This window comes from Gasterosteus aculeatus, chromosome 3 (genome assembly GCF_964276395.1).
Source record: "Gasterosteus aculeatus chromosome 3, fGasAcu3.hap1.1, whole genome shotgun sequence".
Lineage (NCBI taxonomy): Eukaryota > Metazoa > Chordata > Actinopteri > Perciformes > Gasterosteidae > Gasterosteus > Gasterosteus aculeatus.
The window spans coordinates 14,560,705-14,581,818 of record NC_135690.1 but is presented as its reverse complement, the minus strand read 5'-3'; the positions used below and the strand labels follow the sequence as shown (position 1 = coordinate 14,581,818).

The 21,114-nt window shown below is 46.4% G+C and overlaps 4 protein-coding genes across 4 annotated transcripts; 2 read left to right on the top strand and 2 right to left on the bottom strand.

Annotated features, from left to right (window-relative positions):
- Positions 1 to 603: 603 nt before the first annotated feature.
- On the bottom strand, positions 604 to 1,851 carry LOC144405462 (uncharacterized). The gene is made up of 5 exons (XM_078098678.1): positions 1,605 to 1,851; positions 1,400 to 1,472; positions 1,201 to 1,317; positions 1,003 to 1,081; positions 604 to 830 (listed from the first exon to the last, which is right to left on the bottom strand). Exons 1-5 carry the CDS (start codon positions 1,709 to 1,711, stop codon positions 745 to 747), a joined length of 462 nt encoding a protein of 153 aa, XP_077954804.1. The 5' UTR covers positions 1,712 to 1,851; the 3' UTR covers positions 604 to 744.
- Positions 1,852 to 5,292: 3,441 nt separating this feature from the next.
- On the top strand, positions 5,293 to 9,927 carry LOC120816206 (N-acetyltaurine hydrolase). Its single transcript, XM_040171673.2, has 5 exons — positions 5,293 to 5,392; positions 5,619 to 6,082; positions 6,332 to 6,597; positions 8,356 to 8,496; positions 8,747 to 9,927. Exons 2-5 carry the CDS (start codon positions 5,651 to 5,653, stop codon positions 8,955 to 8,957), a joined length of 1,050 nt encoding a protein of 349 aa, XP_040027607.2. The 5' UTR covers positions 5,293 to 5,392; positions 5,619 to 5,650; the 3' UTR covers positions 8,958 to 9,927.
- A 245-nt stretch (positions 9,928 to 10,172) lies between these two features.
- Positions 10,173 to 13,615, top strand: pter (phosphotriesterase related). The gene is made up of 5 exons (XM_040171671.2): positions 10,173 to 10,595; positions 10,879 to 11,337; positions 11,432 to 11,697; positions 12,037 to 12,177; positions 12,402 to 13,615. Exons 2-5 carry the CDS (start codon positions 10,906 to 10,908, stop codon positions 12,610 to 12,612), a joined length of 1,050 nt encoding a protein of 349 aa, XP_040027605.1. The 5' UTR covers positions 10,173 to 10,595; positions 10,879 to 10,905; the 3' UTR covers positions 12,613 to 13,615.
- Positions 13,294 to 15,424, bottom strand: c1ql3b (complement component 1, q subcomponent-like 3b). Its single transcript, XM_040171675.2, has 2 exons — positions 14,447 to 15,424; positions 13,294 to 14,119 (listed from the first exon to the last, which is right to left on the bottom strand). The coding sequence occupies exons 1-2, from the start codon at positions 15,224 to 15,226 to the stop codon at positions 13,940 to 13,942; spliced, it is 960 nt and encodes a 319-aa protein (XP_040027609.2). The 5' UTR covers positions 15,227 to 15,424; the 3' UTR covers positions 13,294 to 13,939.
- Between the last annotated feature and the right edge of the window lie 5,690 nt (positions 15,425 to 21,114).

Sequence of the window (21,114 nt, the reverse complement as noted above, 5' to 3'; positions counted from 1 at the left end):
GAAACATAAATAATTATTCAGAAAGCATTACCAGTGTTGTGTTCCTTATACAAAACACAACCAGCTGAGTCAGAGGGAGGAAATAATATGTCAGTAAATGTATATTTTCACTCATATGAACCAGTAGGGCTGAGGTTTCTCTCTCTCTGACCTCCAGCAGTAAAGAAAATTCAAATGTATTAGTGCTGTATAGTCATGCATTGTATAATTTCCCTGTATATTCTCCAACCTTATTGTGTGTTTTCTCGTCATGGAAAGAAAAGCAGGAATAGTGAAAAATCATAATTTAGAATTACCTAAAATCACCTTTGTTCAAATTAACAAGAATAATAAAATGTAAATCATGTTCAATGTCAGTATTTCACATTGTAATATCTATAATATATCTATAATTTATATGTATTTGTAATTAGTGTAAGAACAAAGATGTGTTAAGCATCGTGCATTTGAGTGAATAATCCCTCCTTACTTAAATCTGACTCCTTCATTAAAATCAAATAGAAATACTGCAGATTTTTAAACTCGCTATTTGTTTTGACTTTTTTAATGTAACTTTGTTCTTCTGTTCTCTTCAAATCACACAAACCAAACGTTAGTCCAAACTTGAATGAAGAAAGGATTTATTTACAGAACTTAAGATGCAAAAACACAAATGCAGCTTTTATTGTGTAGATCCATTCTCTTTATCCGTAAGACACAACAGAAACTCCAACGATGACCGAACACACATCTGAATTCTGGAAATCACTTGCAGGCAGAAAGTCCGACTCCCAGGCAGAGCCACTCGTTGGTGAACTCCACGAAGCCCGGAGCTTTGGTGAGTCCACTTCCTGCGCAGGAAGACGTCGACGGAGGGAGAAACAGGGTTAACTTCACTCCGTTACATGTGCTTAGAGAACCTCGTGGAAGATCATTCTGGACATTTTAAATACAATTCCATTTAATTGATTAAAAAATAAAGTCCACGTTAAGGTGCCTCGTCGGCGTGGGGAGACCACCCACCTTGTATGACGTTGTGGAGGTTACAGTAGTTGGTGCCGTTGTCCAGCAGGCTGAACCAGAATGCAGAGACAGATGAACCCTGAACAGCATCCCAAAAAAATAACATCATCACCACAATTTGCAATGGAATTTACATGAAATCTATAAACAACCCTTTATTTTGCATTATTTTGGTGGATGGGAAGGCCTCCATCTCACCTCTACGTGGCAGCCCAAGCTCATGGCTGTGGAGACCATGCTGAAGTTCACGCTCTCGATCTGGCCGACTCCAGAGGTGTGGTTGGCCTGGATTGAGGCCGCGGTCACGGGGCCCAGCTGAATCAGAAAAAGGAAAAGGGGCGAATTTGAAATAATCACCAAATAAAAATCCATTAAAGATTCTCTTCAAGTTCCTCACCTTGTAGGAGCCCATCGCTTTCATCTGCGTCACGATGGCCATGTTGACCTGATCACACTGCAGTCCGAACAACCTGGGAGGAGAAAAGGTCAATTCACATGCACCTTTTTGGGCTGTCTTACGTTACATGTTACCATACATCCCCCTTCGTTCACACCAGCTGCAAGAAACAGATCTAACTCATCAGAACTGCAGGACGTCTTACCAGATGATCTTGCAGAAGGCGTGTGTCATATCAGCTGGTGCACTATTTGCAACGATGCACATTCCCATAAAGAGAGCGCAGGCCACCGCCAGAGTCCTCACAGCCATGATGAGTGTTTTTCAGAGTTCTCACAGGAGTGTGTGGCTGGTTCTGCAGGAAAGGGTTTTTATAGGAGACTGCGTGAGAAGGAGCAACTTGGAGGCCGCTGGCCGGTCATGTGGACGCGTGGAAAAGCGATTTGCATGACACTTCAACCGGGGACAGCATGGCTGAGGGCCCACCCAGCAACCTGATTTAAGAATGTACAAGTGTCCAAAATAGTTTAACATGGTGTAACATTTTTGAAAGCCCATCGTGTTTATCATAAAACCCAAGATGATGTGTTGATTGATGAAAGATATTCTCTGTTCTTAATAAACCTGTGATTTTAAATTGAGATGCTAATTAGTTTGCTTGAAAATGACTTTTTTAAATGACTCAAAATAATAATGATTGAATAAAAAAATGCTCGTCCTTTAGCCTTCTTAGAAAATATCTTTTATCTTACCTTTCAGCAGTTAATGTTTTATGACATAGTTGACATGATGTTAATGTCAACTGGAACCCATAATAAAGTTCACTGCACTGTATAATATTTGAAGAAAATGTTCGACATAACGGATAAAATCTCCTGATAATAGACACTAAATACAACTTGACAGTATATTTAACAAGTAGGTAATCTGTATCCCTGTTATTTGTAATTGTGCTGCAGAGGGGGGGAGTAGGACCTCTGTGACCGGGGGAGGAGCACTGATGTGGGACGTGTGCTGGTAGCTGGAGGAGCATCGGTGGCGTGCAGACATTACAGGTCATCCAAAGCGACTTACATTACAATGTAAACCCATGGCTTTTTTACATTTTGCCCAGGGAGCAATTGGGGGTCAGGTGTCTTGCTCAGGGACACTTCAACTTGAGACATGGGGCAGCAGGGACTCGAACCACCAATCTTGCAGTTCCCAGCGCATCCCCTCTACCCCCTGCGCCACGACGACCCCACTCTATATATGATCACATCTTATGACGTTATAACTTCATTTCCCAAAGCAATTTCCTGTCCAAGCCTGTAAATGTGTTTGAACCCTTCTTTATTGGTCTGCCTCTCTGTCTCTCTCTGTCTTTCTCTGTCTCCGTCTATCAGCACAAAAATCAATAGGAACATTCAATGCTGACAACGACAACACCACCAGCACCACCAGACCCACATGGTAATCGCCCCAACGGTGTGTGGATAAAACTGCAAATACGGCATTTTAGCACAATTACCTTGCATGCATTTTTAATATCATAGCATTACCTTTGGCATTAATTAGATCAAGATCAGCTAAAAATGACCACACTTTTTGGGCTGAAGCGTTATTTCCCTTTAACACCGTTAAAGTGTGAAGCGTGGTTGATGATGTAAACTGACACAAAACAACACAAACGATCCCAGCACAAATGCAGCACAGCATTTAGGTTAAGGGGGAAATGATCATGGCTTTACTTGAATACAGAAGTATAAACCTTGTTTGTACACAAGAGACCTGGGAGGACTTTTCAAAGAAATGTGGAAAAAGGGTTTAGAGAGCGAGAAATCCATCAGAGTCCCGGACCGCATGGTCTACGCATGCAAACACACACACACACACACACACACACACACACGAGTCATTAAGCGGCCTGCAGGGATCGTAATGTGAGGTCGAGGGGTCGGTAAACAGCATGTGGTAGGTGCGGCGCGCTAATGAAGGCCTCCCCGGCTCATCAGTTGAATCGCAGGGTGAACGAGGTGGTAGTCACAGGAGAGTTACTTGACGCGCTCTGTTAGGGCCAGTCGACTTTTTAGGGCGTCTCGTCTCAGATGGGGCGAGGGTAGATCAGAGGTTCAGAACTCCACAGCTCCCAAACTTCAACTGTATCAAACGGGGATTGAAGCAGAACTTTAATCCAATTTTTTTTCTCCATCGACATCATGCGGCTCCATTTAACTGCTACAGTTATTAAAGGTGGGAGTTTCAATCCACCGCGGCTCCATTGTCCTCATGGTTCATTAAATCACCGAAACAAACCGAATTTGAAACAGACGAGCCTGATGATGCTCAATGCGTGAGGCTGGGACCAGCCTGACCAGCGTTTACATTATATATAAAAGAGCAGAACAACAAGCGGAACAACACAGTCCACTGATGTCTTTTGCTCCCATTCATGGAGTTTACCAAGTACATTTACTTGAGAACTGTACTTTTACTTGAGTATTTTCTTTTCATTCCACGTTCCAAGTTAGTCAGACTTTTTTTTTAACATTGTTTATCATGACATTTAATTAAGGTACAAATAGTTCCTCCACCATTTGAAAGAGCTGACGTTCTACTGCCACATCGAAGCGGCGTGTCCTCGTCTCCGTCTACAGAGGGCACCAGACAACCACGCTGTGCCCAACCAGCAGCTCCTCGCAGGCCTCTCCGGCATTCACACTGACATCCAGGCTGCATGTCTACCAAACATCGCCGGCCTTGACGGAGTATGTTCTCGCAAAAAAAGATATTTGCAAAAATGCAAACGTTTAGAAATGCAAAGAAAATGCTTTGTGGAGGAAGATCAGTGGTTCCTTTTGGGCAAAGAGGCCGAGCTTTCAATACATTTACAATTGAAATGTGTGGGGATTAATGGTAAGGAGTCCCATGCATCAGTGTCCAGGTCTGAGCTGTGTCGCAGGAGGTCGGCCCTCATGTGGGAGGGGGATTTAAGTCATCCTTCTCATCGATGACTCCCCGTGGTCACGTTTGTCTGAAGCACGTCAGCCATACAAATGAACAAGATGTTCTGTCGTCACTAATGAGGTACCCTGCAGTTTGATGGCACACCAGCAGCTAGTTTACCATAAAGTGGTAGATTTTGTGTTGGTAAATTCATTTTGCGCCTTGTTTTTTCTTCCATTAGTTGCAGCCACTTGAGAAGAAATAGGCTGAGAGGCCACTGCGTTTGGGCCCAACCTAAAAACGCAACCACCGTTGATCATGAACTTTTCGGCTGTTGGTCTCATCCACAGAGTTGTTGTTCTGCCATAAAATGGCCTGCGCATGTGGATGGCAGTTCAGGGGGCAGCTCCACGCAACGGCAGAACAGATGTCGCCGTTGGGTCCATCTGCCGAGCGCGGAGCGAGAAACAAGAGAGTCACAGTCTGTCCCTCAAATCATGCGTCACCATGTGCACCTAAACTACAGCTTCAAACTGGTTGCAGTTATATTATGGCCGAATTGAATATGTGTATGTTGGCTTTAGAAATGGTAACGGAATCATATACTAATGTTTTAGACCAATTATAAGTCATTAATGATGAAATGTTTCAATGTTGACCTCGGACCTCTGAAAAACTAATAAATTAATTACAATTCAACATTTACAAGGTGATTACTTTATGGTTTCTTTAATAATGAACTAGTGACATTTAATTTTTGTTCCCACTAACTAAAAGGGCTATTTATTCACATATTGTTTGCATTAGTTGCAATGTGTGGAAATAAAGTAATTTACTTAACAGTAAATAGGAAGGCTTTAGTGTCACGGGCCCCCAATTTTATCCCCAATTTTATTCCCTAACTCCCATAGTCAATGTTGCTCCTAAGGGCCGGCGGAACTGTAGTCCCGTGATCTCTCGCGATGTTTCCCACTTCTCACTGTTTTCTTTATTTTTTTGCTCCTCCAATCTGAAAACAGAGATTTGCAAAGTTTGGCTGGCTGTCGGACAGCAGCGATTGGAAACAAGGTCAGCCATTTATCTGTATTTCAGAATGCAAGTCGGTGAAGGTAAAGTTCACTGCGCGTTGTTTTCGGTTGATTTGAACAAGGTCACGTGAGGTTTTAGCCAGCGACTCTGGGTCTGTGGTCCAAAGGTCAATGAGTCAAAGCGTTGTTTCATGCAAACACACTACCTTCTGTAGATCAGTGACGAAGCGTGTCTCATTGACATCAATTATCAATATGTGTTTAAGGTTGTTAGGGTTAGGGCCCCTGAACGCCAATCATGTCACAGTTGAGTGGGAAAGTCCAGACGGTCCTGGGTCTGGTGGATCCGGGCCAGCTGGGCCGAACCATGACCCACGAGCACCTGACCGTGACCGGTGAGTGCTGCTACTTCCCCCCTCCTGCGGGCGACGAGGCGGTTGCAGAGAACCCGTTCCAGATGCGGCACATGCACTGGCTGAGGCAGAACCCCTACAGCTGCCACGAGAACCTGCTGCTGCAGCAGGAGACCGACGCCGTGCGGGACGAGCTGCTGGCCTACAGGAAGGCCGGCGGAGGCGCCGTAGTGGAGAACACCACCACGGGCATCGGCCGAGACCTGCCCACCCTCAAGCAGCTGGCCGTGGACACCGGGGTCCACATCGTGGCGGGGGCAGGCTACTACGTGGACTGCACCCACACTGAGGCCACCAAGAGGATGAGCGTGGAGAAGGTGAGCCGCGGTCCGCGTCCGCGTGCAGGGCCCCGGTACTGGTCATGAGACAGGAAGAACATCCTGCTTTCTGACAGTTTTTACGTAATCTTCACGGATGTTTAGATATTAACACTCAAACCTAACGTGCTCGGTTCATGTTCGTCGAGGCCTGTTGAAGAGACGGAACCAAAAAGGCCAAAAAAGACATTTCGACTGCACTAATGTTGTTTAATGGTCATTACGGAGAGCTAATTTTTTGCCCGTCAGCTCACAGACGTCATCGTCGGCGAGGTGCTTCACGGCGCCGACGGCACGGACATCCGCTGCGGCGTGATGGGAGAGATCGGCACCGGCTGGCCCATCACGGAGAGCGAGACCAAGGTGCTGAGGGCCACTGCCCACGCTCAGGCTCAGCTCGGCTGCCCCGTCATCATCCACCCCGGAAGGAATCCCGGCGCTCCAACCGAGGTCGTCCGGATTCTCCAGGAGGCAGGTGGTGACATCGGCAAAACGGTCATGTCGCACCTGGACAGGTGAGATGCAGTTCCATCAGAATACTTTTTATTTTAGCGTAAAAAGGCTGTTGGACATCAACTTTAGGGCGACCTTACCCGTGAGCCTCGCTAATTCCTGACCCAAATGCCCTGGCATTTATATTTTCCATTACTGAACAAAACTCCAAGGGGCTGGAAAGGAGGGTTCGGCCGACAGTCAAACCAAGGATTGAAGAGTAACAATGCGATTTTTGTCCTGGTCGTGGAATGACAGAACAGCTCTTTACTCTTTCAAGAATCATGGAGGGGGCTTGGGAGTATGCTCATCCAGTCTGCATGTGTTTTGTGGACCTGACCGGGTCCCCCGAGAGATAATGTGGGAGGTGCTGCGGGAGTGCGGGTGAGGGGGTCCTTGCTTGGGGCCATCCAATCCCTGTACGCCCAAAGCGAAGCTGTGTTCGGGTGCTCGGCAGTAAGTCGTAGGCGTTTCCGGTGGGGGTTGGCCTTCGCCAGGGCTGCGCCTTGTCACCAATCTTGTTTGTGGTTTTCATGGACCGGATATCGAGGCGTGGTTGGGGGGAGGAGGGTCTATAGATTGGGGGGCTGCGGATTTCATTGCGGCTTTTTGGAGATTATGTGGTCCTGATGGCATCTTCTGTCTGTGACCTCCAACTCTCACTGGAGCGGTTCGCAGCCCAGCGTGAGGCGGTTGGGATGAGGATTAGCACCTCTAAATCTGAGGCCATGGTTCTCAGCAGGAAACCGAAGGACTCCGGGTAGGAAATGTGTCCTTACCCCAAGTGAAGGAGTTCAAGTACCTTGTCTTGTTTGCTAGTGAGGGGAACCAGTCAGAGCTAGTAGATGTGGCCCATGGCTTTGGATTTGGCCATGGATTTGGCTTCATGTTGCTCGTGCAGGCCTTCCCTCGTACAGTCATTTTCTCAGATGCTGCATTCGTAGGTGTAGAGGGGAACCGTATATGAACAAAAACTTTATTTAAATTCCCCACCAAATTGTGTAAATGCATCAGTGTTAGGTCTGTGGGGTATGGCGCAAATTCATTACCAGGTATTTTATAAGATTCTGACGGTATCCTGGTATATCAAGGTCATTGACGGTGAGCCAGCAACTTAGGCACAAGTTGTTAGCCGTTCACTCGCAGCTGGCCAGCTAAAAACGAGCTGTGAACATCTGTTTTTTTCAAGTAAACACATTCATTCATTAACCCCAAAAAGGACCGCTGGCTACCTGATTCACCGCTGGCAACTGACTGGCGAGTTAGCGTGTTACCGTGTTAGCTTGTTAGCGTGTTAGCTGTTGTTGCTGCTAGTGTTGCCACCAGAGGCCTCGACCAACTTTGCAAAAAATTGTTTTCTGATCTAACGCCAATTTACGCGGGGTAATTTTAAAATTAAAACCCTCCAAACAGCTCACAGCTCATCTTTTGGGCACAAGCTGTGTTGGTGCAACTCTGGTCTCTCGTTGGTCCTCCAGCATCGCTCTTTTTTAAGAGAATCCACTGCACAAGATGCTGACTTTCCGTCATGTCTCCTCCTTCAGCACCGCTGCTGAAAACTGCTGGGATCAGTAAGAAAGATTACTTTTGAATGTAAGGGGATGTAAAATGTGATTTTTTTATTAATCATATTGATTCACAAGCTATTTTCTACCGTTTTAGTTCATATATATATAATGTATAAAAAAAGCAGCCGGTAGATCCATTCCTGTGAAATAGATACAAATACAATACAAATACATCACACTCCAGTAAATGAACTCTTTCTTCTCTTCCTGAAGGACCATATTTGATGAGGGGGAACTGCTTGAGTTTGCGAAGTTGGGGAGTTACCTGGAGTACGACCTGTTTGGAACGGAGATGCTGAACTACCCGTTCGACCCGGAGGTGGACATGCCCAGTGACAGCCAGAGAGTGAAGTGGTGAGGAACCCTGATGTCTTTTGTAATTTACATACGTATTGTTGGTGCGTCCTCACATGACACTTTATTTGCGCGTTGACCTCACAAACTGTGACACTAAACTCCCACTTCAGTGGACGGAGGAGTGATGAATGAACAACCACATTCCTTCATCACGTGAAAAAGGTTTCACGACTTATGAAGGCCAACTGGCACACGGGTTGTCCCTGTTTAAAGCCCCTTTTTTTATTTTGCTCCCCCCCCCCCCCAGCTTGGCGTTCCTGGTGAAGGAGGGCTACGGCGACAAGGTATTGGTCGCACACGACATCCACACCAAGAACCGCCTCACCAAGTACGGCGGCCACGGCTACTCGCACATCCTGAGGAACATCGTGCCGAAGATGCTGATGAGGGGCATCTCGCAGCAGCAAGTGGATCAGATCCTCATCGACAACCCCAAGCGCTGGTTGACCTTCAAATGAAGCAGAAAGAGCGACCCGAGGACGGCGTTTTGATGTTGCCATTATTTTATCTTCAGGTGATAATTGAACACCTGAAGCTCGTTGCATTAATCAGACAAACTCATTTAGAAATTTGCTTTCGGACCAATGAACTACATTAATTTGTCCTCAATGCCAAGTTTTGTCTTTCCAATGGAACATAAGGCTGTTGTCTTCTCCAGCTGAAAGAGGTTTTAAAGAGGCTCTTGGTATTTAAAACTTGAATTATTATATTTCGGATTATATTATCCACTTTGTAAGCAAATAATAGGGAGGAGCTCCTCACAATCACAGCGCCTCTGATTAGGATTCTTGTTTTAGTCTCATTCGTGACACATAAAATCTGTGTACTTTTTGCCTCCATATCAAACAGCTGGCGGTCAATTCATTAAACATTCAGTCAGTATGTTGTGTTGTGTTCAAAAATGAAGAAACGCCGGACGGACAGAGGTCATCGCAGATCAAAAGGTTAAATCAAATGTATTTAATAAAAGAGATGGTGTTGTGGTAAAAAGAACATCTCAGCTGAGGAGCCGCTGGTCTCAGCAGCCAACAGGCCCCAGGTCAGTCTTTTGACCCCCCATAGTGCCCGTCTGTCGCCTCCACCAGTGGACTCCAGAACAATGGTTCCTACAGGTATTTATAACAATGCTTAAAGGTGTGAAAGTTAGTGTCCACACCTCTGGGAGTGGTCTTCTGGTGAGTTCAATGTAACTCGGATTTCGGATGGCCCTTAGTCAATATCAGTTGTTGTTCAAGTATTACATGCATGCATTCCAGTTGATTACATTACATTAAATACAATCATAACTGTACATTGATATTATTCTATTACAGTTGCAGAATTACAGTGGTTTTACAATATTGTCATTACTTTATTGATTACACAGTTTCAGAATCATGGCTGTATTCTGGTGTACACTATATGCATTTTATAAATTTTATGAACCGGGTCGTCAGTTTATTTCTAATATCCTACAGTTGCCACAGCAGAACATGTTTACATAATAATAATAATAAGTAAAGCTGAAAAGTTCGCTCAGAGTGCAATAGTGACACTAATCAATCCGACAAGAATACATTTCACTGCCACTAGCTCTCATCTGGGAGGCAGAGAAAATGCACCTCTGAAACTGCACAGCAAAAGATATCAACCTTTTTATCAATTACAACAGAGTCCTTACTTTATGGTTTCTTGTAGAACCCTTTTACTAAGAACTAGCGGCATTTTCTTTTCTTTTTTACCACTAACCAAAAGGGTGTTCTTCTGCTATTTATTTGCGAATTGTTTGGATTTGTGTCGTGTGTTGAATTAAACTAATTTACATCAAATTAAATAAGAAGGTTGTTTTCCATAATATGCATCGAATTTTATCTTTGGACAATTCTAGTTTGTGTCAGCTAAAACGATCATTTTTAAAAATGCATGCATAGATACCCCCGCGCCTCCCAATTCTCACAATGAATTTTGCTCCTCCGGCCGGCGGAACTGTAGTCGCGTGATCTCTCGCGATGTTTCCCACTTCTCGCTGAGTTTTTTTCTTCTCCTCTAATCTGTAAACAGGAAGATTTGCCGAGTTGTGCTGCCTGTCGGGGGGAACAGAAGCGATCGGAAACAAGGTCAGCCATTTATCTGTCTCTCTCTTAACACTTCAGATACATTTAAGGAAGCAAGTCGGTGAAGGTTAAGTTATCTGCACGTTGCATTCGGTTGATTTGAACGAAGTCACGTGAAGTTTTAGCCAGCGACTCTGGGTCTGCGGTCCAAAGGTGCGTCGTCTGCGTGCAGCGTGACGTCACCCTGGTCAATGAGTCAAAGCGTTGTTTCATGCAAACACACTACCTTCTGTAGATCAGTGACGAAACGTGTCTCATTGACATCAATTATCAATATGTGTTTAAGGTTGTTGGAAGCCCCTGAACGCCAATCATGTCACAGTTGAGTGGGAAAGTCCAGACGGTCCTGGGTCTGGTGGATCCGGGCCAGCTGGGCCGAACCATGACCCACGAGCACCTGACCATGACCTTTGAGTGCTGCTACTTCCCCCCTCCTGCGGGCGACGAGGCGGTTGCAGAGAACCCGTTCCAGATGCGGCACATGCACTGGCTGAGGCAGAACCCCTACAGCTGCCACGAGAACCTGCTGCTGCAGCAGGAGACCGACGCCGTGCGGGACGAGCTGCTGGCCTACAGGAAGGCCGGCGGAGGCGCCGTAGTGGAGAACACCACCACGGGCATCGACCGAGACCTGCCCACCCTCAAGCAGCTGGCCGTGGACACCGGGGTCCACATCGTGGCGGGGGCAGGCTACTACGTGGACTGCACCCACACTGAGGCCACCAAGAGGATGAGCGTGGAGAAGGTGAGCCGCGGTCCGCGTCCGGCGTGCGGGGCCCCGGTACTGGTCATGAGACAGGAAGAACATCCTAATTTCTGCTCATTTTCTTGCCCGTCAGCTCACAGACGTCATCGTCGGCGAGGTGCTTCACGGCGCCGACGGCACGGACATCCGCTGCGGCGTGATCGGAGAGATCGGCACCGGCTGGCCCATCACGGAGAGCGAGACCAAGGTGCTGAGGGCCACCGCCCACGCTCAGGCTCAGCTCGGCTGCCCCGTCATCATCCACCCCGGAAGGAATCCCGGCGCTCCGGCCGAGGTCGTCCGGATTCTCCAGGAGGCAGGTGGTGACATCGGCAAAACGGTCATGTCGCACCTGGACAGGTGAGCGACGTCCCCTGACGCAGTTACATCGGGAGGAACGAAGGGTAACCGTGAGCTTCGCTGCTTCCCGTGCTCTTCCCTGGCAAATTACAATCCATCATTTTCCCACACACAGTCATGTTGTCAGTGACTGCACGGAGAGCTAAAAGGAGGCTCGCATTTAAATAAAAAACATTATTTTAAATTCCCGCCAAGTTGAGGAAATGCATCAGCGTGTATTCAGATTATCCGTAATTGTTAAAGTTAGCAGGGGAAAGGTGAAATGGAGATTAACGACAATCTGTGAAATGCCGCATACATCTCACTCCACTAAATGAACTCTTTCTTCTCTTCCTGAAGGACCATATTTGATGAGGGGGAACTGCTTGAGTTTGCGAAGCTGGGGAGCTACCTGGAGTACGACCTGTTTGGAACGGAGATGCTGAACTACCCGTACGACCTGGAGGTGGACATGCCCAGTGACAGCCAGAGAGTGAAGTGGTGAGGAACCCTGGTCGGGGTCTTTTTCGGGTATCAAAGCGCGACGCACTAATCTCCCACTCGAGAGGACGGAGCGGTGATGAATGAACGGCCACATTTTAGTCTGCGTACATAAAAAAAGGAAAGAAAACTGGTATTGAAAGTGTGTCCTCTACCCCACAGCTGGCACACACGGGTTGTCCCTGTTTAAAGCCCCTTTTTATTTTGCTCCCCCCCGCCCCCAGCTTGGCGTTCCTGGTGAAGGAGGGCTACGGCGACAAGGTATTGGTCGCGCACGACATCCACACCAAGAACCGCCTCACCAAGTACGGCGGCCACGGCTACTCGCACATCCTGAGGAACATCGTGCCGAAGATGCTGATGAGGGGCATCTCGCAGCAGCAAGTGGATCAGATCCTCATCGACAACCCCAAGCGCTGGTTGACCTTCAAATGAAGCAGAAAGAGCGACCCGAGGACGGCGTTTTGATGTTGCCATTATTTTATCTTCAGGTGATAATTGAACACCTGAAGCTTGTTGCATTAATCAGACAAACTCATTTAGAAATTTGCTTTCGGACCATTGAACTACTAATTTGTCCTTAATGCCAATGTTTGTCTTCCCAATGGAACATAGATGCATCTACGTTTTTACAGAGGCCCTCGGTAGTTAAAAGATTTCATATTTGGGATTATATTATTCACTTTGTAAGTAAATAATACAGCGATACTTGTCCTCATTCATGACACATAAAAATCCTTCCTTTCCAGCCTTCGTAAAGGAATTCAAAACAGATACTCGCAAATACGGCGCTATTTCATTTTTTTTTTATGTTGTTGCTTTGCCTTTCGGCGCGGCCTGCTCTTTATGGGATGGAGGTGATGAGCGTGCGAGTCATCAGTATGCCGCTCTGCTGCGTGTGGGATGAGTCGTCCTGTCGCCCTCTCGGCGGGTGTCCAGCCGCCGACGGGAGGCGGACCGGGTGAAGGACACGTTCTCCTCTCACCTGGGAACAGGTGGCCTCACAGGCGGGCTCCACCGCGCGATCGATGGCGCGCCGATCGCGTGACCGCCCTCCGCCAAGGACTGCGTAACTTTGATCGATCTCCTGAGAGGATTCAAAAGTGAGCCCGAGGATTTATTTTTCAGTGGTATTTTACACACAGCATGACAGGCTTGACAATCATCAGTCACAATTAAGGGAACATTTCTGTCAGTGTGACCGTCCGCTTTGCGGATGGTGGATGACGCCACCCTGTTGCCCCCAACCAGGGGCAATAGTTATATATGATGACGTTTAGACAGTGCTTCAATATGGACATCAGAACGGCCCTTTACAGTGTTTTTACATTTGAAATGTTGTTTTTACATAATCATGCATCACTACGACTTTTAACATTTTTCACTCAAAACGCAACGAATGTATTTCAGCAAATAAAGCACACGTGGACTAACTACACTCTGTGCGGTGATTATGTGAGTATACTTTTTGCGCTGGAGGTGAATTCATTGAACGTTCAGTCCACAAACGGTATGTTGCCACAGCAGAACATGTTTACATAATTAGTAAAGCTAATCGGTTTAATCAATCGGACAAGGTTACATTTCTCACTTTTAACATTCATTATCGAGTTTTGGTAAAGTAGAGGGTTTCTTTTTTTCCCCCGCATGAGGTCCTTTCAGCTCTTCTGCAACATGTAAATGGTGAGCTCTTCCTCCCCAATAATCCGACTGACATGGAAAGCGGTGGAGCGAGTTTTACGCACGGCGGACCTCCCGCGTCTCAGTCGGCGTACAGCATGAAGCCGGAGAAGGTGCTGTACTTGTTGTTGTTCCCCCCGTGCGCCTTCCCGCCGTCCAGCTTGATGTAAATCTCGTCCCCGGGCTCCAGGTGCAGGACCGCGCTGTTGCTGGCGTAGTCGTAGTTCTGATCGGCGTCCTGCGCGATGGCGCTGGCTCTCACCTGGAAGGCAAGGGAGAAAAAAACGGACATGTCTGCTCGTGAAACGTGCCTTGCTTCTCAAAATCAGAGGCGCGGACAGCTGCGACGGTGAAGGCGGTTTAATTGGCCTCACCCCCCCCCCCCCCCCCCCCCCCTCGGGACAGCTCCGCTGACTGTCGGGGAAGTGGATAGTTTCCTGGTGAAACCGCGCGTAAAAACTGGCGACAGGTACACGCGTTTATTCATCGGTGCGCGTTCTCTTTTCACGCGTAGTCATTATGACACTTAAGAGCAAAGCTCAAAACAAATGCAAATATTGATGCGTGAACATCTCCGGAAGCGTCCTACCTGGTTGTTCTTGCAGAGGTCGGCCCACATGCTGGTTCCATCTCCGCCCCGCATCAGCACATGGTAAACAAAGAAGTAGATCCCCGGTATTGAGCAGGTGAATTTTCCCGAAGAGGGGTCATAGTGGTTGCCCAGATTCGTGACTACGTCGTCGAACTTCAGCACCTCATAACCCTCGTGCTGCTTCTTCAGTCCGGCGTAGAACGCGATGCGAGGGATGGTGTTGTAAGTGGCAGCGCTGATGGCACCGTTGGGCCCATTTGCGCCTGGGGATCCAGGTGGACCCGGTGCCCCCCTCTCACCGGGCGGACCGGCGGGTCCAGGTGGCCCGGGTTCGCCAACCGGACCCCTCTGACCCATCCTGCCGACGCGCCCCGGCTCTCCTTTGGGACCCTGGATGAAGGTTGGGAGAGACTGAACCAGGCGGTTGTCTTTGACCGGGTTGGATGCCTTGGCCGTGGCCGTGGCGGTGGTCGCGGTGCCGTGGGAGTCGCACACCATTTGACAGGAGCCGAGCATCTCGTAGCGGGCAGGGTTCCCGGCGCTGTTCACAACAACCGGGATCAGAACCACCAACACCAGCACCAGCGCGACACCACAAACCCCAGTTGCGATCATCTGCGCTCTGCGGATTCGCTGTGTTCTCCGGATCCGATGGTCTTCCAGCCTGATTGCGGGGCGATATTGTTGCAAAGGGAAGAATTTAACCCGCTCTTGTTTTGCGCCGCAACTTTTGGAGATGAAATAATCCTTCAAATGTTTACGCGAAGAAGTGACCATCCACAACTTTTACGCGTTGGCCGCATCCGCCCGATTGATTCATCTCCAGTTTCTCGCTGCTCGATCAACAACAAAAACAACAACAAAGTATCATCTGAGAGCAAAAAAACATAAAATCTGCGTTAAATGTTTCTTCCCAACACGCTGCCACGGGAGAGAATGGGCTGGAAACGAACCGTCGCCCGCTTGTGATTTGGAGAGTGAGGGGAGGGGTGGAGGTGATGGATGGGGTAGAATCCTTCCACTTCTTCAATCAAAAGAGAGAGAGACAGACAGACAGAGAGAGAGAGAGGTGGAACATATTCAAACACTGTTGCAACTTCAAATCTCCGAAACGTGACTGCTTTATTTATTCTGTGCATTTGTTTGTGGGGTCACGGAGCTACTTCACACCTTCTCAACGAGGTTTTACTTTTTCTATATTGATGCCGGTAGTGTTACATCCCAAAACATGTTATTAGAACTCACCCACACAGGTCTGAATGTCTTAGAGCTTAATTAGGGCCATTAAGGACAAAAAAAAGGCTGCACTCTGTTGCCACCTGGTCACACCTCAGTGGCTCCTAGTGTCCAATTTATCACTTGGAAAAAGAAATCTATAGAGCCACTGCAAGAGGGGAGGGAGTGACTAGGAAGCTGGCAGTGAAGGATCACTTCGCACAATAATACCGATAAAATGATTAAATGCTGAGACATTTCTATGGCAAATAGGGTAAGATCACTTAATTAATTGAGCGGTAAGTTAAACGGCATTGAACATTTTTTTTTCTTAATCCTGTCATAGTTTTTGTCAACTTCATAACTGAATGTTCAATTACTTGTAAAATGACTGAAGTAATCCGTTGATTTTCAAAGATTTAAAACAAATTGTCCTGTCCACATAAAACCTTCGCAAAGTGGCCTTTGTACGCTTGAGCGATGAAGGGCTAATTCTTGGCGAGGGGGGGCAGATGATGATGTGCTCACGAATGCAGAGGCTGTCACTCCGTGTCGGTGGCACGTCGCCGCAAGGTGGAGAGATAGATGGAGAGGAAGGAAACAGATAGCCTTGTTTGTTTGGGAGCATCGAGGCTTTGATTGCAACCAGAATGAGATTCTGTGAAAGTCACAAAAGCAACTGAATCGTGCTCCCAAGAAACTGCCACAGAATTGTGGAAACTCTTATTGAGACAGAGAGTTAAGGGGGGTAGAAATCAACAAACAATGAGTTGTATGAGAAGAAGTGGTCAAAATGTAAACACGTATTTACATTCATGTCAAGGACAAATGATAAATGATTCAAAACCAAGGTGACTTCTCTAATTAAATCAAAAAATAGGTGGAACTTATAGGACAAAGAGAGGATAAGATGTTTGCTTAAGAACAGAAAAGTTCCACATAATCAATTAAGAGAAATCACATGTTGTGGTATTCCTTTTAACTGAAATTTAAAGTAAACTAATAATGTAATTTTTGATGAAACATCACAACCTTTGCTATCTGTCGTAAAAAGGACAAGTTAGAAACGCTTATTCCTGTTGAAGGTGGAATTTTGCCATAAAATAGTTGGATTAATTGCTCATTCAACAAGGCGAGCGTATGGGCAACAGTTTGACTGGTGATGTCAGAGTCGGTCTACTGTTTTTTCTAAATAGAAACTAGTGTTAACCGAAGCCTGCGGATGGAATGAATGTGATGAATTGCAAAAACCAAAAAAAGAATATAATGAAAGTTTGTAAGAAGAGAAAACAATTGATACTAATAATTAAGGAAGCCTCAGAGAAAAATCTCTAAATCCAAGTTTAAAAAATAAATAAATGTGTCACTTCCTTCTCGTTTAGTTCCATTCACAGATTTTTGCCACAGCTGACAGCAGTTTATGGGGCCACCGCGTGTGATTTTGAAATATTATCATTCCTTATAGACAACACATTTTCTGTGGGATTGGTGTAAAGCGATAAATAGAAATATATGGCACATAAAGACACGCACGCATGCTCCCAGTGAGACACGACGGGACATACTGTGGCGGCTGTGAGTCACTGAGCACTTGTTAGTGGTCAGGCTCTTCTCCTGCACTTGGCTCGAGCCTCCAGTGACTCAGGGAGACGTGCCGACCAGGAGCCGGAGAGAACAGCAGTGTCAAAATGCGCCGAAAGCTGTGGGGAGCCAAGCAAGAAGCTGTGCACCAGAAAGCTTTTCACAGCATTGCACCAAATTAATCAGTGCGCCTCTTTTAAAAAAAAAAAAATTCTGTTTTAAAAATGGGTGCAAAGTTGACTCACACCGCTCTTTGCCAGCAGAAGATCTTGTAGTTGCTCGGCTCACCTCGGCTGGTGTTGGTGGAGAGTCCTGACAGGTTGCTTTGAGTCTCCACTTCGGAGTTCATTTACAAGCAGTCAGGCAGGACTCCCCGGGGAGCCTGATGATTTTTGACATCCGGACAAGCAGATGTTCAGAGGACCATGAATAAAACATGGAGCCCGTCCGACCGTAGGCCGGAGACTTTTGGCGTGTAATGAAAGGTGAGGCAGGATTTCAATTCACAAAAAAAAACTCCCTTTGTCAGATAAGCGTGATGCGGCATGAAATATGTATAACATTTGTGTAGCCGGACCTGCGTGTCTAAGCAGGGTCCGATTGTGTTCATGACAATCAAAGCTCAGACAGGTTTGTCAAAAAATGTGTGCGATGAATGGGAAGGGCAACTGAATGGGCTGTAACCGAGAACATAAACACAAATATTATGTGACCAGAGACACTCAACTGATAAAACAGCGCGTGTGCGATAAGATGCGTGTCCCTCAGTGCTTTTCACACCTTCTGACCATTCAGAGTCGGAGTGTTTATCTTTCCTTTTTCCATATGAGGAGCCGGTGAATAGGCCGGGCTCAACGGTTCAGCTCAGCAGGGGAGGGGGGGGGGGTAACAGAATGCATTACCACACCACCCACTCAAAGCTGCTCCTGTGCTGTATTTAAGATGGAGAGGCCATCACAGTCATGCAGGGAGGGACTCGAGTTGTCACAACAGGGCTTTTCATTCAGGTTAAATTAAGGCGATTGCTTTGTTGGATTATTGGCAAGCCTCTTGATATTTTAATATTATTCATTTTCACCACACTGTGAATTATATCTCGGGTCTGTAATATATATTTTTTTCCATCCAGGGAGGCAACGTGCGCAGCAACACTATAAACAAAATCATTTTTCTCCCATTGTAATTAGAAGCGCGCCAAACAAGAAGGCTGCCTTTGCTTTGAAAACATCGGCATCTGAATGCTGATGGCGGCACAGGGGCCTGAGATTGACTTCTCAGGGTCTAAAACCCTTATTTGGAATTGTGCGCATGTCCTTGAGTCTTTTTATTCTTCTGTGTGGGAAGGTGAGTTCTCTGTGTTCTTGTTTGGATTCCTAAAATAATTCTCATAAATCTGATTAGTAAACGAATAAAAGCAATGAGTGAGGTCTCAAAATGCCAGCAGAGAGAAAATAGATTAAAAATATATTTTGAAATATATTTGTCTGAAATAAACAGATTTCTGGCAGTGTGTGCAATAATCTCTGAAGGTAAACTCGCCCCTGGATGAGTGTCCTCACTGCTCCACCGTAAAACTTTTATGTATTGCAACCTGGAAGGTGGGATTACACAAAGGATTATAACAAAACCGAATCCCCCGTGCATCCCAAAAAAAAATAAGTAGATTGATTTTCACCGTGATGTCAATCGATGCACCGTTTCGCTCGCGGCGTCAGCGGGCCGAGTGTCACATTTTCTGCCGATGAGATTGAGTGGCAGCGAGGGGCTTAGTGGCAAACACAATCGAGGAGTGTAAACATACTGAGGGCCGCGAGAGGCCGATCAATGCCTCCAGTCTGGGATTGATTAATTACCCCAAGAAAGAGACTGAGGTGTGAGGGCACCGGAGAAATCTGATCAGAAGAAGATTTATAACCCAATCTCTGCATCATCACTCCCTCGCTCTCATCTTCTAAAACCGCCCTTCTGCACTGACTTGACTCGAGTGCGTCTTGTGAAAGTGTGAACGACTTCTCGAAAGTCCGGTACGAGACGTCGTTTTAGCGCGCGACTGCTGTAAAGATGCAGCGGAGTGATGAGCAGAGAACGAAGAGTTCATTCCAAAAGAGTCCAAGGAAATTACAAGATAATGAGGACTATGACGCCGTCTGTCAAAACGGGTCAAAGGTCATCACCACTCGCACATCTGTCTGCTGGATCTAAAGTTCGCCACTCACGGTGACAGTTTACCTTTTTAGGGTGATTATCTTCCAGACTAGCAGCAACTTCCTCAACTATCTCTACTGGTTGCCTGGCAACAGCTGACGGCCAAAAAGTAATTCAATTGCATTTATTCTTGTAGCCCAAAGTTTCAATTCACATATTTGCAATCCATGTCATGAGGGCAGAATGAACAACATAGAACTTCAACATAGTAAATTAATATTACAGGAATAACAGCAGAATAATAATAGTAATAACAACAGCAGTGGAAATAATGATAATAATATTAAATGATGTCACACAGCCATTTGGTTGTGTAAAAGCTTTATTGACAATCATACTATTTTCTAAAAGTTCTGTGGACGTTGTCTTTTTTTTAATCATTACTCATACTAATGTTCAATCAATATCCCGAATGTGAGAGTGGTATCAATCTTATTATCTAACAAAAGCTGTCAAAAGGCGGGTGTTTCTCTTCAGCAAGTTGACGTTGTCACCGCTATTTATTTAGTTAGATGTGTAATTATAAAGAGTTTAGCTCAACCTCACGAATCCAAACGCAGCTCTCGATCGGAGACACTGATGGTTCCTCCTGAAACCTTCAAGCGTCCCAAATTCATGCAGAACAAAGAAAGGAACCGACATGGATGATTTAATATTCTTTGTAGCCCGGTTGTGTTCAGACACATCTGAAATCATGGACATATATGACCCAACACGGCTCTGTATAAGCCCCCCTGACATGATAAACCCTCCAATCCATTCACGCAAAAAATGACAAATAAACAAAACCAATATCATGGCTAGAAAGGCCGATGTGTTTTAAATAAAAAACATAACTTCAAAGAATGTGCCTTTTACATTTGAGCCATTTGGAATTCTTTTATGGGAATTTTGGGTTTGGGGAATTTATGGGAAAAGGTGATGAGTTTTAGTCATCAGTTTGAATGCTAAAACATCGCTGAACGATAGTTATTGAACATCTAAAGCGATTCCCTTCTGTGGGACTCGAAGCAGCCGGTCGGTCCTCACTTCACACAAACAGCGAACAACGAACACAACGACCCTTCGATCGACCCTCCAGCGCTCCGGTCGCCCGTTGAACCTCATCAGGAAAAAGACACCGAGGCTTCAGACCGGGTTCGGTCTCATTACCGGCGGGCGCGACCGTCCCTCCGCCGCCCCACATCCTCACCCGGACTATAACGATGACCTTTGATTCCCAAAAGATGGCAGGAGATGAGAGATGGGAGGAGGAGGGTGGGGGGGGGCAAACGCGGCCAATTAATTTGGGGCGAAGGGGACTGGAGCGTGTGAGCGGCGAGGAGCTGCAGGAGAGACAAGGCTCGGAATAATTAGGTGTTCGGGAGAGACGTTGTCAAAGATAATTAAAGCTGACAGCCACCGTGGGGCTGAGAAGAAGGGAGCAGAAAACGTCTTCAGACTACACGCTTTGATTTAACGCACTTTCTACACAGTCTTTCGCTCTCACACACACACACACACACACACAACAAGCTACACTACCTCCATCATCCCAGCCAGCTATGAAACTGCATACTAGGCAATAAAATAGATGACGGATTGATGGAGATGTATCCAGGTGACAGTTGCAGCAGTTCCCAGATGTGTGGGACATCTCAGAAGCATCTCCATTGTAGGCCTAC

Bases quoted from the DNA above. Each gene is read 5' to 3' on its own strand.
- LOC144405462 (XM_078098678.1), bottom strand. From the start codon at position 1,711: ATGGCTGTGAGGACTCTGGCGGTGGCCTGCGCTCTCTTTATGGGAATG. The intron at 1,082-1,200 runs GTGAGATGGAGG...GATGCTGTTCAG, and splicing joins GCTTGGGCTGCCACGTAGAG to GGTTCATCTGTCTCTGCATT. The intron at 831-1,002 runs GTGGGTGGTCTC...CTTCCTGCGCAG, and splicing joins CCTCCACAACGTCATACAAG to GAAGTGGACTCACCAAAGCT.
- LOC120816206 (XM_040171673.2), top strand. From the start codon at position 5,651: ATGTCACAGTTGAGTGGGAAAGTCCAGACGGTCCTGGGTCTGGTGGAT. The intron at 6,598-8,355 runs GTGAGATGCAGT...CTCTTCCTGAAG, and splicing joins GTCATGTCGCACCTGGACAG to GACCATATTTGATGAGGGGG. The intron at 8,497-8,746 runs GTGAGGAACCCT...CCCCCCCCCCAG, and splicing joins GACAGCCAGAGAGTGAAGTG to CTTGGCGTTCCTGGTGAAGG.
- pter (XM_040171671.2), top strand. From the start codon at position 10,906: ATGTCACAGTTGAGTGGGAAAGTCCAGACGGTCCTGGGTCTGGTGGAT. The intron at 11,698-12,036 runs GTGAGCGACGTC...CTCTTCCTGAAG, and splicing joins GTCATGTCGCACCTGGACAG to GACCATATTTGATGAGGGGG. The intron at 12,178-12,401 runs GTGAGGAACCCT...CCCCGCCCCCAG, and splicing joins GACAGCCAGAGAGTGAAGTG to CTTGGCGTTCCTGGTGAAGG.
- c1ql3b (XM_040171675.2), bottom strand. From the start codon at position 15,226: ATGGTCACTTCTTCGCGTAAACATTTGAAGGATTATTTCATCTCCAAA. The intron at 14,120-14,446 runs GTAGGACGCTTC...CTTGCCTTCCAG, and splicing joins ACCTCTGCAAGAACAACCAG to GTGAGAGCCAGCGCCATCGC.